The sequence below is a fragment of the Schistocerca piceifrons genome, chromosome X, assembly GCF_021461385.2.
Source record: "Schistocerca piceifrons isolate TAMUIC-IGC-003096 chromosome X, iqSchPice1.1, whole genome shotgun sequence".
Classification (NCBI taxonomy): domain Eukaryota; kingdom Metazoa; phylum Arthropoda; class Insecta; order Orthoptera; family Acrididae; genus Schistocerca; species Schistocerca piceifrons.
This window is the reverse complement of record NC_060149.1, coordinates 928961182-928977846: the sequence shown is the minus strand read 5'-3', so window position 1 is coordinate 928977846 and position 16665 is coordinate 928961182. Positions and strand designations below refer to the sequence as shown.

At 39.7% G+C, this 16665-nt stretch overlaps 1 protein-coding gene across 3 annotated transcripts in view; it reads right to left on the bottom strand.

The window, feature by feature from the left end:
* LOC124721249 (SET and MYND domain-containing protein 4-like) overlaps nt 1-16665 on the bottom strand; it is a 139468-nt gene that overhangs the window by 19013 nt on the left and 103790 nt on the right. For 2 of the 3 annotated variants that reach the window (XM_047246113.1, XM_047246112.1), the window contains exon 8: nt 5623-5962. The exons of the other annotated variant lie outside the window; for it this stretch is intronic. In XM_047246113.1, the coding sequence (XP_047102069.1) occupies nt 5623-5962 (340 nt within the window). The remainder of the gene's footprint in view (nt 1-5622; nt 5963-16665) is intronic. 3 annotated transcript variants of the gene reach the window in all.

Genomic DNA, 16665 nt, shown 5'->3' with positions numbered 1-16665 from the left:
AGGGGAAACTTTATTGACACATTCCTGGGGTCAGATACATCACATGATCACACTGACAGAACCACAGGTACATAGACACAGGCAACAGAGCATGCACAATGTCGGCACTAGTACAGTGTATATCCACCTTTCGCAGCAATGCAGGCTGCTATTCTCCCATGGAGACGATCGTAGAGATGCTGGATGTAGTCCTGTGGAACGGCTTGCCATGCCATTTCCACCTGGCGCCTCAGTTGGACCAGCGTTCGTGTTGGACGTGCAGACCGCGTGAGACGACGCTTCATCCAGTCCCAAACATGCTCAATGGGGGACAGATCCGGAGATCTTGCTGGCCAGGGTAGTTGACTTACACCTTCTAGAGCACGTTGGGTGGCACGGGATACATGCGGACGTGCATTGTCCTGTTGGAACAGCAAGTTCCCTTGCCGGTCTAGGAATGGTAGAACGATGGGTTCGATGACGGTTTGGATGTACCGTGCACTATTCAGTGTCCCCTCGACGATCACCAGTGGTGTACGGCCAGTGTAGGAGATCGCTCCCCACACCATGATGCCGGGTGTTGGCCCTGTGTGCCTCGGTCGTATGCAGTCCTGATTGTGGCGCTCACCTGCACGGCGCCAAACACGCATACGACCATCATTGGCACCAAGGCAGAAGCGACTCTCATCGCTGAAGACGACACGTCTCCATTCGTCCCTCCATTCACGCCTGTCGCGACACCACTGGAGGCGGGCTGCACGATGTTGGGGCGTGAGCGGAAGACGGCCTAACGGTGTGCGGGACCGTAGCCCAGCTTCATGGAGACGGTTGCGAATGGTCCTCGCCTATACCCCAAGAGCAACAGTGTCCCTAATTTGCTGGGAAGTGGCGGTGCGGTCCCCTACGGCACTGCGTAGGATCCTACGGTCTTGGCGTGCATCCGTGCGTCGCTGCGGTCCGGTCCCAGGTCGACGGGCACGTGCACCTTCCGCCGACCACTGGCGACAACATCGATGTCCTGTGGAGACCTCACGCCCCACGTGTTGAGCAATTCGGCGGTACGTCCACCCGGCCTCCCGCATGCCCACTATACGCCCTCGCTCAAAGTCCGTCAACTGCACATACGGTTCACGTCCACGCTGTCGCGGCATGCTACCAGTGTTAAAGACTGCGATGGAGCTCCGTATGCCACGGCAAACTGGCTGACACTGACGGCGGCGGTGCACAAATGCTGCGCAGCTAGCGCCATTCGACGGCCAACACCGCGGTTCCTGGTGTGTCCGCTGTGCCGTGCGTGTGATCATTGCTTGTACAGCCCTCTCGCAGTGTCCGGAGCAAGTATGGTGGGTCTGACACACCGGTGTCAATGTGTTCTTTTTTCCATTTCCAGGAGTGTAGCTTTAAAGTAAGTTATACCATGCATGGCATGTACTGTGCTGATCCAAAACTACGACAGGAGACTGAAAACTATAAATACAAGGAGTCTAATGTACTAAACACCAGTAGAAATTTGTATTAATAAACTCAGCACTAAATCAAGATTAATAAATGATGAAATGACAACTCCTAATATTTTCTTGCTTCAATGGCACGGCTATCCATTTAATATGGAGTTAACAATAAAAAATGTGGATAAAACTAATGAGCAACTTAATTAGGGAAACCTACTTAAGTACTATGTAGCATCCACTTTCGTCCTGATGATGACAGCAATGCATCACTGTGCAGACTTAGAGACATCCAAAGTTGTTGGGGAGACATCTTGACCAATGATCAATCAACCACCGTCCAACACTCACATAGATTTGAGCAAACTATATCCATGAAACATGCATCAACCTTAATTGCATCTCAAATTAGCTCAGTAGACTTGAGTTGATGTTTGAAGGAGCATGATAGGAAGGGAGGGGATCATACGGACACCCACAAGTGTTCTTCAAATCATTCAGAAAGTCAGAAGTGTGTGGTGTGGTGTATTGTCATGCCTGTAGTGTGCTACAGGTGAACAAATTGATGTACATGATAACATCACAGGTTCTTGTGTTGTTCTCTAGTGAGAGACACTAGAGAGACAATGACAGTCACATGTCTGTCTGTAAATGACACACAAGTAGGGCTTATTACTGGGAAAGTGGCTTTTCCTGAAAGTATGCTACAAATGCCGTACAGGCAAATTTTCATTCCATCTAGCAGTGTAGTGCAGCATGTGGTGACTCATACAGAATCTTTTTAGATGTTTTCTTGCATTTGCAATATCAGCTACCAGCATTAATTAGTTCATTAATATTTTTGTCTGCATACATGTTTTACATAACTTTGAGGAAAAGCAAGCTGCAAGAAAAGGTACTTCTGAACGCATTCTATCAGTAAAACTGTATCTTAGTTACCATTCGCCTTAGTCTGCGAAATACAGCTTGAAATACTTTCACAGCAGCTATGCTGTACAGTGATGAAAACTCCATCAACATCCATATACTGATTCTCAAGTTATATGCTTAAAAATTTTGAGATGTGAGAATTGTCATTTTTAATGGATCCATCATATCTCTCAGTGGAAAATTCTTTTAAAAAACAAATAAATAAATAAAAATTAAAAATGGGACAGCCTAAATTATTTGCAATAATTTCACTAAATGGTGCTGAAAAGCCCAATGAAATATATCCAATCGTTAAGAAGACACTGTGCATTTGGATGGACAGGTATTATGTTCTATATGTTTAGTAGACAACATTTTTCCATGCTTTGGGGGTCCAATAGTGGTGCTCCTTCATCCATAGTAATCTCAATGTGCTGCAAAAGAAATACATGAATGAGGTGGTGTAGCTGCTCATCAGCATATAACTGTCAAGTAATCTGATATGCTGTAGCCTATCTGTTGTTGACAGTGACCGTCATCATACACGATGTAGTAAACCAACCTAATAATAAGGCCAGAGCAGGATAGGGGAAACCTAATTGAATAAATTTTCCAAATACCAATAGGTTAGAAGTGCATCATTGTGGAACTATGATCATAAAACTACAGCCATGCAGCGACAAGTGCGTCGAGTTGGTTGCAAGAATTTCTGAGACAGTGACAATCGTTTGCAATGTCAGGAATTTTTGAGAGGATGTGTCAATCATTTCTTCAATTACGTCAACTTTGCACTTACGTTGGCAACAGAGATTTTGAGAATTTGTTGTAAAAATGTGATCTGCGAAAAAATATATTAAAAATTTAATTTTTATTTGCATTTTCACTGATGTCATATTTTACGCTTACTAATATGCTGTAATTGTTATAATAAAGTTTCATTCAAGCTCTCTGTCCATCAGCAAAATTTAAAACATGTTGCCTTTAAATTTTGTTATCAATAACATTTCACCTTATAGTAGAGTCCGCACAGGATACGGTGGCCAACACGCAGTGACCAATTTTTGTCCAAACAGCTGGGCAATTTCACTCATTTGTTTGGAAGGGGAGGCTAACACTGTTAACCCACTTTCAGCACGTCTTCAACATACTGCAATGACAGAATCGATGCACACACCCTGCAATCTTTTTCAAACGATTTACCACAAACTATTCATTTCATTAATGGTCCTAGTTATTGTAATATTTGCACTTACGCAATACACTGCATGAAATTCGAAATTAAAACTAAGGGTCACTGTGAGTTTGCATTTTGTGCATATTACACAACATTTTGCTGTATATGAAATTCAATTAACATAGTGAATCTTTCTTTAGCCTTGGATGGAAGTCTGTATTTATCACCAATCTCCAGAAAACTGATCTGATATAGCACACTCAGTTGCGATCGCACACACAAGTGACAGAGCAAAAATGAAATATCCACAACATTCCTCACATTTCATAAACAATTTGAGATATCAAAATGAGATTTTGGAAAATTATAGCATTCGAAAAGGAAAGTGTTTTGGCATGTGGTCATTATTCAATACCTTATTATCTGCCATGTTATTCCACTAATTACAGACTTTTTTGATGAAAGAGTGTAATTTTTAAGGGCCATCTGTTGCTGGTGGAATGAGAAATGCTGTGGGTTTTAGAACAGTACAAGGGAAGTCATTAAATGTTTATTTTTGTACCAAGGATGTGCTTTTTCATAAGCTATTGCCCTTACTTTTCCTCAGTTAATCACTTAATAAACCACGGTTTCAGACTTCTCTTGTGACTACATTTGCACAACATGTTAGTGAGGTGACACTGTGTAAACTCCACAGTGTTTTGTCAGAAGAAGCAAATTTTAACATGGCAACAAGGGAAATGTAGGTTTTATGCCAAATTTGCCACTCATGACGCCTCTCTGAAAGTTACAAATGGTAAACAAGCAAGTCAAAAGTAAATTACTGCTTTTGTTGCAATTTCAGTGGAATTCCTTCTAGATACTAACCAAATCAGAGGTAACAGTAGATCTTTTTGAATGGTCAACATGCAAGTGTTGGCATGGAGGGGCTCCACTTAATATTTTTTTAAAAATGTGAGCATACACTTCAGTTTAGAATGGCACTTCCCCTCCAGCACTTGGCATGCCCTGCCAACTGTGCTTCTACTGGCCATGTTATTCTGCATGCATTCTACCACATGTTGCCCACCTTAATGTAGGGCTGTTTCTTGTTAAGAAGTTAATAGCTGTATAGTACTTTCAGAGTAGCTGATCTGATATTCAAGCTTCACCCTGTAAACATAACAAAGTTCACGTCTAACGTAACCAGCAATGTATAGGAATTTAATCATTGTCGATTAGGTGTTATTTCAAGGCCCTAACTTCTTGACAGCGCACTTCCAATCTCTGGTTATTTGGAAAATTTTACTAAATTCAACATCTCCTACCCTGCTCTATCACGTTTTTCTCCGACCTGTATTGCTACCCTGGTAGTTGACTCCTGTAACGACTGCTTTCTCTAAACTAAGGTACTCGTGATACATCCTTAACACAATGGCATGTGAAAAATTGGTGATTACAGAACACCTATGTTGGGCAGCCACAGTCAGACAGACTGACTCTGCCCACTGAGTGTCACGGTGATAGTCATCTTAGGGCCTGACAACATCCCAGTCATGTGATGTGGCAAACTATTTCATTCACTGTGACGTCAGGAGGCATCATGCTTCAACAGCAACTATCTATAATTCCCGTGAGTGTATTCTGCAAGCATCACTCTTAACTATAGCTAGGAAGACTCCAAATGAAGACTGGTGATCTACAGCACAAAGATACTCGTTTTCTAATATTATAAGAAACACAAATGTAACAAAAATCCAATCAGTATTTTACTTATATTATTCTCTTCATGTGAATGAACCATTGAAACACTCTTTGAAACACATTTTGTGCAAAAGGGTAGAGTCGTACTGAAAATGTTACAACTACATATATTTATGGTTACTATAATACGTTTTGTACATCAATTACTATCAAAACCGTGAAAGAATATTATCCCTACAACAAAATAGATTGTAGATTTAATGATTAAAAATTACATGTAAGAGAGAGATGTATAAGCAAATCGAAAGTATATATTTGTACCCATTTCTTGTGTTTGACAGTTTCAATATTCCTACACGATTTTTGTTTCCAACATTCGAGCAGAATTCTAGGACATCTTAACATAACTTTTACATATTTATTACATACCTGTAGTGCTTTAAGGCCCTTAAGAATGTTTGTGTAGCCTTTGCATTCAGTACATTGTACGAAACAATGCTCTATTGATGTCGGAACACACACAACATTGTTGCAGTTTGTACCGGCGTCACATCTGAACCTCAGAACAGTCGAGTCCATCTCTACGAAAGTTGGCCAGTCCTGAATGCAAGGAATGCATTTACATTCAAACCAATACTGATCTTTCAGAATATTCTGCCTTTCTTCCTTGTGTACTTGCATAAAATTTGGGCCATAATTTTCAGAAACCATTTCACCTACGTGAAGTGTTCTTACTGTACGCACAGCAACACTTGTACCGTGGAAATACCTGAAGAAGAAAAAAAAAAAAAAAAAGAGCCAAACCTTTGACAATTTTACGAAACCGTGAGAGTTCTCATTTACTTTATGCACATACTACTTACAACAGGGAAAGCATTATTACGAAGGAGTCACATATGGTTTAGAGTAGAAATTGACATTAGTTATTTCTTCACACCAAATATTTTATGAAATACTACCTCCTTTGATTAAAGACGTGATGCTGATTCAGATTTTAAAAATGGATCCTACTACAACTTCACACCAAAAATTTGCTACAGGATCCACAATACTGGCTACAGAGAAAAATTATGCCCTGGTAATGTTTTCAGAGTACAAGTACATTTCAACATGCCTGGCTGCCCCTGAGTGAGTTGTGTGATAACATCTCAGCCTTTGGAGTGAAAGGTAAACACAGTAATGTATAATTGGTAGTACAGGTGGCAAATGAAAAATTTATTGGAAGGATTCTGGGAAAGTGTGGTCAATCTTTCGAGGATATTGCATATGTGATGGCAGTTAAACCATTCTAAAGTTCTGCTCCACTGTTTGAAATTCATATCAAGTAGTTATGGCAGCATACATCAAATGTATTAACAGATGCGTTGTAAATAGCTGGTAGAGACCAAACTAAAATGTAAGAGATATTGAGAGAATGTACATGGAAATATTTTAGAACAAATGTGACATTACCCTCACAAAACACTGTCATGGAAATTTCGGGACCTGGTACCTGGTATTTGAGGCAGACTGTTTAAAAGTGCAGCTGCTTCCATCATATATCTTTCACAGGAACCATGAGAATAGAGATTATGGTGTGCACAAAGCATCATATTTGTTTATTTCCCCATTCCATGTGCAAATAGAATAGGACAGAATGTTTAATATAGGTACTAAGTACTCTCCACCGTGCACTCAAGTGCTTGTGGAGCGTGTATGGACATATATATGATAACAGATGCTGTCAGAAATTTCTGTCAATCATACAGCTGTTGAGTAAAACTTCAGTAAATAGTATTAGGATAATATTGAAATTTTAAACAATGAGCTCACTACACACTTATTTGGAAACTAGCATACAGAGTGAGGGTACTGTTTTTATGAGGACTTGCTGAAACAACTTTCCATCACCATAGAAAACCACCACATCAATCTGCTCCTTTAGTACTACACTTCTAGTGGCTTAATATTACTTTGTAATATAAGTCATCACAGCCCACATTCTCAGAGTGCAGCTACCCTCCTGTGCTTGTGATTGTTGTGATATGGCTGTTGCATGGCTGGTGATGGATGTTTCACTGCCAGGCCAAGCCACAGCATCAGGCATAAGGCTCTGCTGTGCCCACCAGCAGCCTCATGGCAGCTAACAAATTAATTCTAAGATCTTAAACTGGTGATGTAACTGAGAAAAGTATACTTTTTTTACTTTTTATATTACCTTTAGAAATTACAACAGTAATAACTAACAAACAATTTAGGATTTCCAACTAAGTTCTCAATTCAATTACACTGTATATGTTAACACTAACTTGAAATTTTGGAGCCAATAATCAATAACAGCTACCCTCCACTGTTTACTCACACCAGACAGATGTAGATGACTTTCAAAGAATTAAACACTTTCTTGCCACTATCATTCAGCATATTACTTGCACAGTAAAAAGTGTGGATATTCTGCTGCCTTTCTATCACTTAATGTAAATCAATTGACATCTTGCAGATTAGAGTAATATTAATCTCTGTATAACTGAGAAGCTGTGAAGATATAATGCCTCTCAAAAGCAACATAACACATGCTGCTATTTTCAAGGCACATGAGAGCACTTTGGGAGTTACAGAGGAATTCCTTGTTTTCTTTCCTCCAAAATCATTGGTGGGGGCATCAACTATGCAGTAGAAACTATTAGCTTTGGTCATTTTTGCAAAAGCTAAATTGCACTGCATAATATGTTATGTGAAGTCAGCAAAGTTGGATATCAAGTGGAAAGGTTTTGTCTGCCGTAATGTAATCATAACAAAGTCTATCCATACCCAGCTCCTGACTGAAAAGGACAGTAATGTCATAAATATGGTATACTTTTGTATAATTTATTCCTGTTCGATATGGCTCAAATGACTCTACGCACTATGGGACTTAACGTCTGAGGTCATCAGTCCCCTAGGCTTAGAACTACTTAAACCTAACTAACCTAAGGACATCACACACATCCATGCCCGAGGCAGGATTTGAACCTGCGACCGTAGCAGCCGCACGGTTCTGTACTGAAGTGCCTAGAACTGCTCGGCCACCATGGCTGGCCCTGTTTGATATGTTGACAAAATTAATACTATTCAAATTGAGTACGATGATAAAAAACAAACCAATGTTTGTGAAAGTAGCTGTCCAAATGTATCCAGTCAGATAATGTAGAGAATGGTGTACCAGCAACAAGCAGAGATGGCTTCACACAGACCTGTCAGTGATCCCTCATGTGACTGCAGAGGTCAGTGTTACACCAAGCTCAGCCAATGAAGCACCATCAATTCAAATGGGAATGGAAATGTGATAGTACATGTCATTATACCTTGTCAATGTGAAAGGGCATAATATTAGTGAGTGAGTTTGACTGGAGTAGAATAATCGGTCTACGGAAAACGTGTTTGTCGTACCACGACATTTTAGCCCATACAATGAATGGTAAATCCCAGAAAATTAAAATAGTCAGTTATACAATATTGTTTCTTCAATGATGATATATAAATTATTTTCTTAACTCACACTGATTACTCCTTTTTCATTCCCTCTTTCACCTTGAATTTTAGTTTCATATCAACTATTTTTAAATGTAGTAAAACTAGTAACAGGGTCCTTTATCTATGGTATTTGAAATACTGCTAGTCTCACCACTCTTAAATAAATGACATGCAGTCCTCAACAGTCAACTGGAGAGGAATGGGAAATCTGTTATGTCTCACAAGCATTGAGAACAAGGTACGGTCTGGACAACACTGCATAACACAATTATGTCAATCCATTGCAGTCGCTTACAGTTTTCAACATCCTACTGATTCTAATCAATTAACAAGGTTAGTTGCACTTATTCTGTTAAATGTCATTGCATCGTGCAGCCATAAATAAGCTGTGGAATCTTGAAAGGTCAGAAAGTGCAGCTCCATGCTATGTTGATAACCATTCCTATGTGTAATTTGGTAACAATATTATGAAGTAACACAAACAGGTTTAACAAAGTTACAGTATAGCAACAAATTCTATGTACATCAATATAGTGCAATTAGAGTTGCATAAGTGTGCACTTTTGACCATGTTATTGTTATGGAAATACCTTCCACACAGTATTGCTGGTGCACTTTGAACACAATGACTCCATATTCACACAGAAAAGTAAATTAGCATGCGTACTGCTTTAAGTGGCACATTTGCTGTCATTACCTTTTATGTTACAACAAAACTTTGATAGTTGGCATTATAATACAACAAACGTGAGGGGTACGGAGCTAGAAGCCATCGTGGAGCTCAATCTATATGTATACAATCAATCACAGACCTTACCTACCACCCAAAATAGGTCATGCACTTACTCTAATATTGAGCTTTCTCTTTTTACAACACTCTCACTTGCTGGTTGGTATGGAACAGGATAATCACTCAGAACCTCTCAACAAATGATATGACGTGTTACAGTGTGCTTTCAAAGGATAATTGTTGTGCAACCATATTTCTGCACAAAATTTTATTTAAAAAAAAAAAAAAAAAATGTTTAAAACTTACACCTACAACACGTCAAAATATCATCAAAAAGAGCCAATAAGGTGACATTCCAGTTCTAAATGCCATTACAAAGTATGTATCAATAATCAAACACAATGGCAGCAGGTACTATATGGAGAGAGTAGTAACGAATTACTCATCTGAATAAATATGGGATGCAGGTTATATCTAAGTGGTTCACACAGACTGTAGAAGAACATCTCTACTCAACCAGTAGAGAGAATGGAAACATGTATTAATATGATTAACCATTAAAAAGCAAAAGTTGGGGTGTTATGTAAGAAATGATTTGGCCGAGTCCCCTACAGGTCTCCTAATGGTGAAAACAGACAAACAATTGACTGCTTTCTATGAAAAGCTTATGATACTCTTGTACATCCTGCTGCCATACAATTGAATGCACAGGATGACAAGGAATATTACAGACAATCTGGGCTTCAAAATGAATCTAGTGGTGCCATTGCGGTCTGCCTACTTTCAGACCTGGTAAGCCACTTTCATTTCAATGCACACTGGTCTGATTGGCTAACTTCAATGTTAATTAACTCAGAAACAGCACAACATATTGATTTTTTTTCTTAACACATATTTCTCAGCACAACCTACTCTGCAACACTCTTACAAGCTTTTCAGACTGTTTCTGACCACCCTGTATATAAAGATATAAAGGACTTACAACATAAGGAAACCTGTGATAGAGGAACATAAATTTTCATGTAACTCCCTAATTATTTATGAGAATATTGTTAAAAGTAGGTTCACAGGTCTACCGAAATCTGGTGAGGTAACAAGTATACCAAAAGGGGAGGGCAATAAAACATTATTGGTTAATCTGTCTGTCAACATTTACCATGGTAGTGGAGAAATAGAACACTGACAGAAGAGTAATATGTATGATTAATTCACAGTCTGACTTTCGAAAAGCCGTGTCTACAGAGGCTGCAATTAACAAAAATATATGTTGTCTTCAGTCCAGAGACTGGTTTGATGCAGCTCTCCATGCTACTCTATCCTGTGCAAGCTTCATCATCTCCGAATAACTACTACAACCTACACCCCTCTGAATCTGCTTATTATATTCATCTCTGTCTTCCTCTGCAATTTTTACACCCCCCCCCCCCCCCCCCCCCTGTGCTTCCTTCAAGTACTAAAATTGGTGACGCATTGATGTCTCAGAATGTGTCCTGATTTTTAGTCAGGTTGTACCACAAATTTGTCTTTCCCCAATTCTCTTCAGTAGCTCCTCATTAGTTACATGGTCTACCCATCTAATCTTCAGCAATCTTCTGTAGCACCACATTTCAAAATCCTCTATTATCTTCTTGTCTGTATCATCCATGTTTTACTTCTATACTTGGCTACACTCCATCCACATACTTTCAGAAAGGACTTCCTGACACTTATATCTATACTCGATGTAAACAAATTTCTCTTCTTCAGAAATGCTTTTCTTGCCGCCGCCAGTCTACATTTTATATCCTCCCTACTTCAACCATCATCAGTTATTCATTTACATTCCATTATCCTCATTTTGCTTTTGTTGATGTTCATCTTATATCCTCCTTTCGAGATACTGCTCTTCAAAGTCATTTGCTGTCTCTGACAATTAAAATGTCATCAGCAAACTTCAAAGTTTTTATTTCTGCTCCCTGGATTTTAATTCCTACTTCAAATTTTTCTTTTGTTTCCTTTATGCATGCTCAATATACAGATTGAATAACATCAGGGATAGGCTACAAACCCTGTCTCACTCCCTTCTCAACCAATGCTTCCCTTTCGAGACCCTCAACCATCTGGTTCCTGTACAAATTGTAAATAGCCTTTCACTCCCTGTATTTTACCCCTGATATCTTTAGAATTTGAAAGAGAGTATTCCAGTCAACATTCTCTACGTCTACAAATGCTATAAACGTAGCTTTGTTTTTCCTTAACCTATCTCCTATGAGAAGTTTCAACATTCTCTACATCTACAAATGCTATAAATGTAGCTTTGTTTTTCCTTAACCTATCTCCTATGAGAAGTTTTATGGTCAGTATTCCCTTGTGTGTTCCTATATTTCTCCGAAATCCAAACTGATCCTCCCCAAGGTCAGCCTCTACCAGTTTCTCCATTCTTCTGTAAAGGATTCGTGCTAGTATTTTGCAGCTGTGACTAATTAAACTAATAGTTTGGTAATTTTCACACCTGTCAGCACCTGCTTTCTTTGGATTTAGAATTATTATACTTTTCTTGAAGTCTGTGGGTAATTCGCCTCTCTCATACATCTTACTGATGAGATGGAAGAGTTTTGTAATGGTTGGCTCTCCCAAGGCTAACAGTAGCTCTAACAGAATGTTGTCAACTCTCTGGGCCTTGTTTTGACTTCTTTGCAAAGTATCATATCCCCCATCTTTGACTCAAGTCTTTCAGTGCTCTGTCAAATTCTTTGTGAAGTATCATATCCCCCTTCTCATCTTCACCTACATCCTCTTCCATTTCTATAATATTGCCCTCAAGTGCATCTCCCTTGTATAGACCCTCTATATACTCCTTTCACCTTTCAGCTTTCCCTTCTTTACTTAACACTGGTTTTCAATCAGAGCTGTTGATATTTATACAGGTGGTTCTCTTTTCTCCAAAGGTCTTTTTAATTTTCCTGCAGGCAGTATCTTCTGTAAACCTAATGATGCATGCTTGTACATCATTACATTTGTCCTCTAACCATTCCTGCTTAACCATTTTGCACTTCCTGTCGATCACATTTTTTAGACGTTTTTATTCCCTTTAGCCTGCTTCATTTATTGCACTTTTATATTTTCTCCTTTCATCGATTAAATTCAATACCTCTTGTGTTACCCAAGCATTTCTACTAGCCCTCGTCTTTTTATCTACTTGACTTCAGCTGTCTTCACTATTTCATCTCTCAAAGCTACCCATTCTTCTTCTATTGATTCCTTTCCCATGTGCTTGTCAATCATTCCCTACTGCTCCCTCTGAAACCCTCTACAACCTCTGGTTCTTTCAGTTTACTAGGTGCCATCTCCTTATTAAATTTTTGCCTTTTTGCAGTTTCTTCAGTTTTAATCTGCAGTTCATAACCAATAAATTGTGGTCAGAGTCCACATCTGCCCCTGGAAATGTCTTACAGTTTAAAATCTGTTTCCTAAATCTCTATCTAACCATTATATACTGAAGTGCCAAAGACACTCGTATAGGCATGCATATTCAAATATAGAAATATGTAAACAGCAGAATACAGCATTGCAGTCAGCAACGCCTATATAAGATGATAAGTGGCTGGCGCAATTGTTAGATCAGTTAGTGCTGCTAAAATGGCAGGTTATCAAGATTTAAGTGAGTTTGAACATGACGTTATAGTCAGCGCACAAGTGTTGGGACCCAACATATCTGAGGTAGCGATGAAATGGGGATTTTCCCATACAACCATTTCACGAGTGTACCGTGAATATCGGCAATCCGCTAAGATCTTTGAAATCACTGTGGCCAGAAAAAGATCCTGCAAGAACAGGACCAACAATGATTGAAGAGAATCATTCACCATTACAGAAGTGCAAGCCTCCCGAAAATCGCTGCAGATTTCAATGCTGGGCCATCAACAAGTGTCAGTGTGTGAACCATTCAATGAAACCATCGATATGGGGTTTCAGAGCCGAGGACCCACTTGTTTACCCTTCATGACTGCACGGCACAAAGCTTTATGCCTCACCTGGGCTCATCAGCACCGACATTGGACTGTAGATGGCTGGAATCATGTTGCCTTGTCAGACGAGTCTCGCTTCAAACAGCATCAAGCAGATAGATATGTGCAGGTATTGAGACAACTCATGAATACATGGATCCTGCACGTCAGCAGAGGACTGTTCAAGCTGGTGGAGGATCTGTAATGGTGTGGGGCATGTGCAGTTGGAGTGATATGGGAGCTCTGGTATGTATAGATATACTCTGACATGTGACGTAAATAAGCATCCTGTCTGATCACCTGCATCCATTCATGTCCACTGTGCATTCTGATGGACTTTGTCAATTTCAGCAGGACATTGTGACACCCCACACATCCAGAATTGATACAGAGTGGCTCCATGAACACTTTTATGAGTTTAAACACTTCCGCTGGCCACCAAACTACCCATACATGAACATTATTCAGCATCTGGGGTTGCCTTGGAACATGCTGTTCACAAGAGACTCCACCCACTCGTACTCTTACAGATTTATGGACAGCCCTGCAGGATTCATGGTGGCAATTCCCTCCAACACTATTTCACACATTAGTAGAGTCCATGCCACGTAATGCTGCGGCACTTCTGCAAGCTTGGGGGGGTCCTACATGATATTAGGCAGGTATACCATTTTCTCTGGCTTCAGCATATAATCAACAATAAACCTTCCGGTATCTCCAGATCTCTTCCACGTATACAACCTTCTCTCATGATTCTTAAAATAAATGTTAGCTATGATTAAATTATGCTCTGTGCAAACTTCTACCAGGCAGCTTCCTCTTTCATTCCTTTCCCCCAGTCCATATTCATCTACTACTTTTCCTCCTCTTCTTTTTCCCCACTATTGACTTCCAGTCCTCCAGGACTATTAAATATTTGGCTCCCTTAACTACCTGAATAATTTCTTTACTCTCATCACACATTTCCTCATCTGCGGAACTAGTTGGCAAATAAATTTGTACTACTGTGGTGGGTGCGGACTTTGTGTCTATCTTGGCTAATTATGCGTTCACTGTACTGTTCATAGTAGCTTATCCTCATTCCTATTTTTTACTTATTATTAAACCTAGTCCTGCATTACCCTTTTTCATTTTGTATTTATAATCCTGTATTCACTTGAACTGAAGTCCTGTTCCTCCTACCACTGAACTTCACTAATTCCCACTACATCTAACTTTAACCTATCCATTTCCCTTTTTAAATTTTCTAACCTACCTGCCAGGTTAAGGGGTCTGACATTCATTGCTCTGATCCGTAGAACACCAGTTTTGTTTATTCTGATAACAACGTCCTCCTGAGTAGTCCCCACCTGAAGATCCAAATGGGGGACTATTTTACCCAAGAGGATGCCATCATCATTAAACCATACAGTAGAGTTGCACGCTCTCGGGAAAAATTACAGCTTTAGTTTCCCCTTGCTTTCACCGTTCACAGTACCAGCACAGCTAGGCCATTTTGGTTGACGTTATAAGGCCAGATGAGTCAATCATCCAGATTGATGCCCCCACAACTACTAAGAGGCTGCTGCCTCTCTTCAGGAACCACACGTTTGTCTGGCCTCTCAACTGATACACTTCTGTCGTGGTTGCACCTACAGTATGGGGCTATCTGTATCGCTGAGGCATGCTAAGCTCCCCACCAACGGCAATGTCCATGGTTCATGGGCAGAGTGAGTGCCAACTGTGTTTTGGCATATATAAGCACATTGCAAGAACAGAAAAGCACCCACATCAGATGAATTCGCAACTGCAAATAATGATTACCATCAGGTGTAGAATGGAATGATGACAATCAAAATTTGTGCCGGACCGGGACTTAGAACTCAGATTTCCTGCTTATCGCGAGCAGTCACCTTACCATTTGGCTATCCATGCACGACTCACGGTCAGACCTAAACTTTCATATGTCTACGATCTGTACTCACACATCCATTATGTGTATTCCCATACAGATCAGACGTTGTGCTTGGAAGTCGCATGCCCGGTATCAGCAGATAAATACGATATTGCAGTGCCTGTGTTATTCTGATGACGATGCACTGCCAACAGCAGAATAGAAGTGTCTACTCGAACTTGGAAATAACTCGAACAGCAGAATAGAAGTGTCTAGCACCATCAGAAGTCAGATTATGTTGGTAAATTTCTGCGCAATTTAACACCATATAACACAATTTTTATCCTTCTAAATGGAAAACCGAGATTTATAACCCTTTAACAGCGATAAAATTAATAACTGTTACTGATGAACCATCAACAATTCCTACTATCTGTTGAACTTAGATATTCAGCCTTATGTGTTTGCAGCATGTGTCAGGAGTATAAATATTTTATTTTTAATATTTAATAGAACTCACACTTATTTTAAGCTACCAATGCACATAACAGAAACACTCATTAAGTCTTATGTGACAGTACTACCTTTGCAGCTGTAAACAATATAGTGATCAGGGTTCTGGCTGCAGGTGAAACACGTTTTTATCGAAAGCTACTGGAATACAGTACCACATTACAATGGTTGTGCAATAGTCCTGCAACTGCAGATGCCAAGTTAAGAAAAATCTGTGACTCAAAGAAACTAATTTTAGAATGCATTGGATCATTCAACAGCACTGATTTAATACCATGGAAAATGAGAACAATTTGGAAAACACAGTCTACAACTCATGAAAACACAAAGTAAAGCTGCCACCAACCTGAAGATTGTTTTGAACACAACAGTACTTTATTAGGCACAGTCGTATTGGAGGTGGTATGCCGTTTTCTTCCTCCGACCTTTGAACTGGCTTACCAAGCCTGTTAAAGGCTTACCTAAGTTTAACACAGACTGCAAACCATGATACAACACTGCATTTTTCACACAAATGAACATTGCCAGAGTGTAAGAAATGGTAGCTGACTGACCTGGGATTCACCCGGAGACCTCTAAACTCATAGTATGGCATTCGACCACTGAGCCACCCAAGACTATATATGATGAGTCAAATTAATGACAATCTTATTCCTTTTGTATACATCTTGAGACTTTCACTAAAAAGCTTGTTAACTGCTAAGAGAAAACATGTAGGATGACTTTAAATTACATGTGTAAACACTGTCTCACAGGTCAGAGAGGTCTGACAGTAAATGCCCATTACAGAGCATCTTTCAAACTAATAATAAAAGTTCCTAGCCACATTGTGAAACTATCTACATCTACGTACTCCACAAGCCACCACATGGTGTATG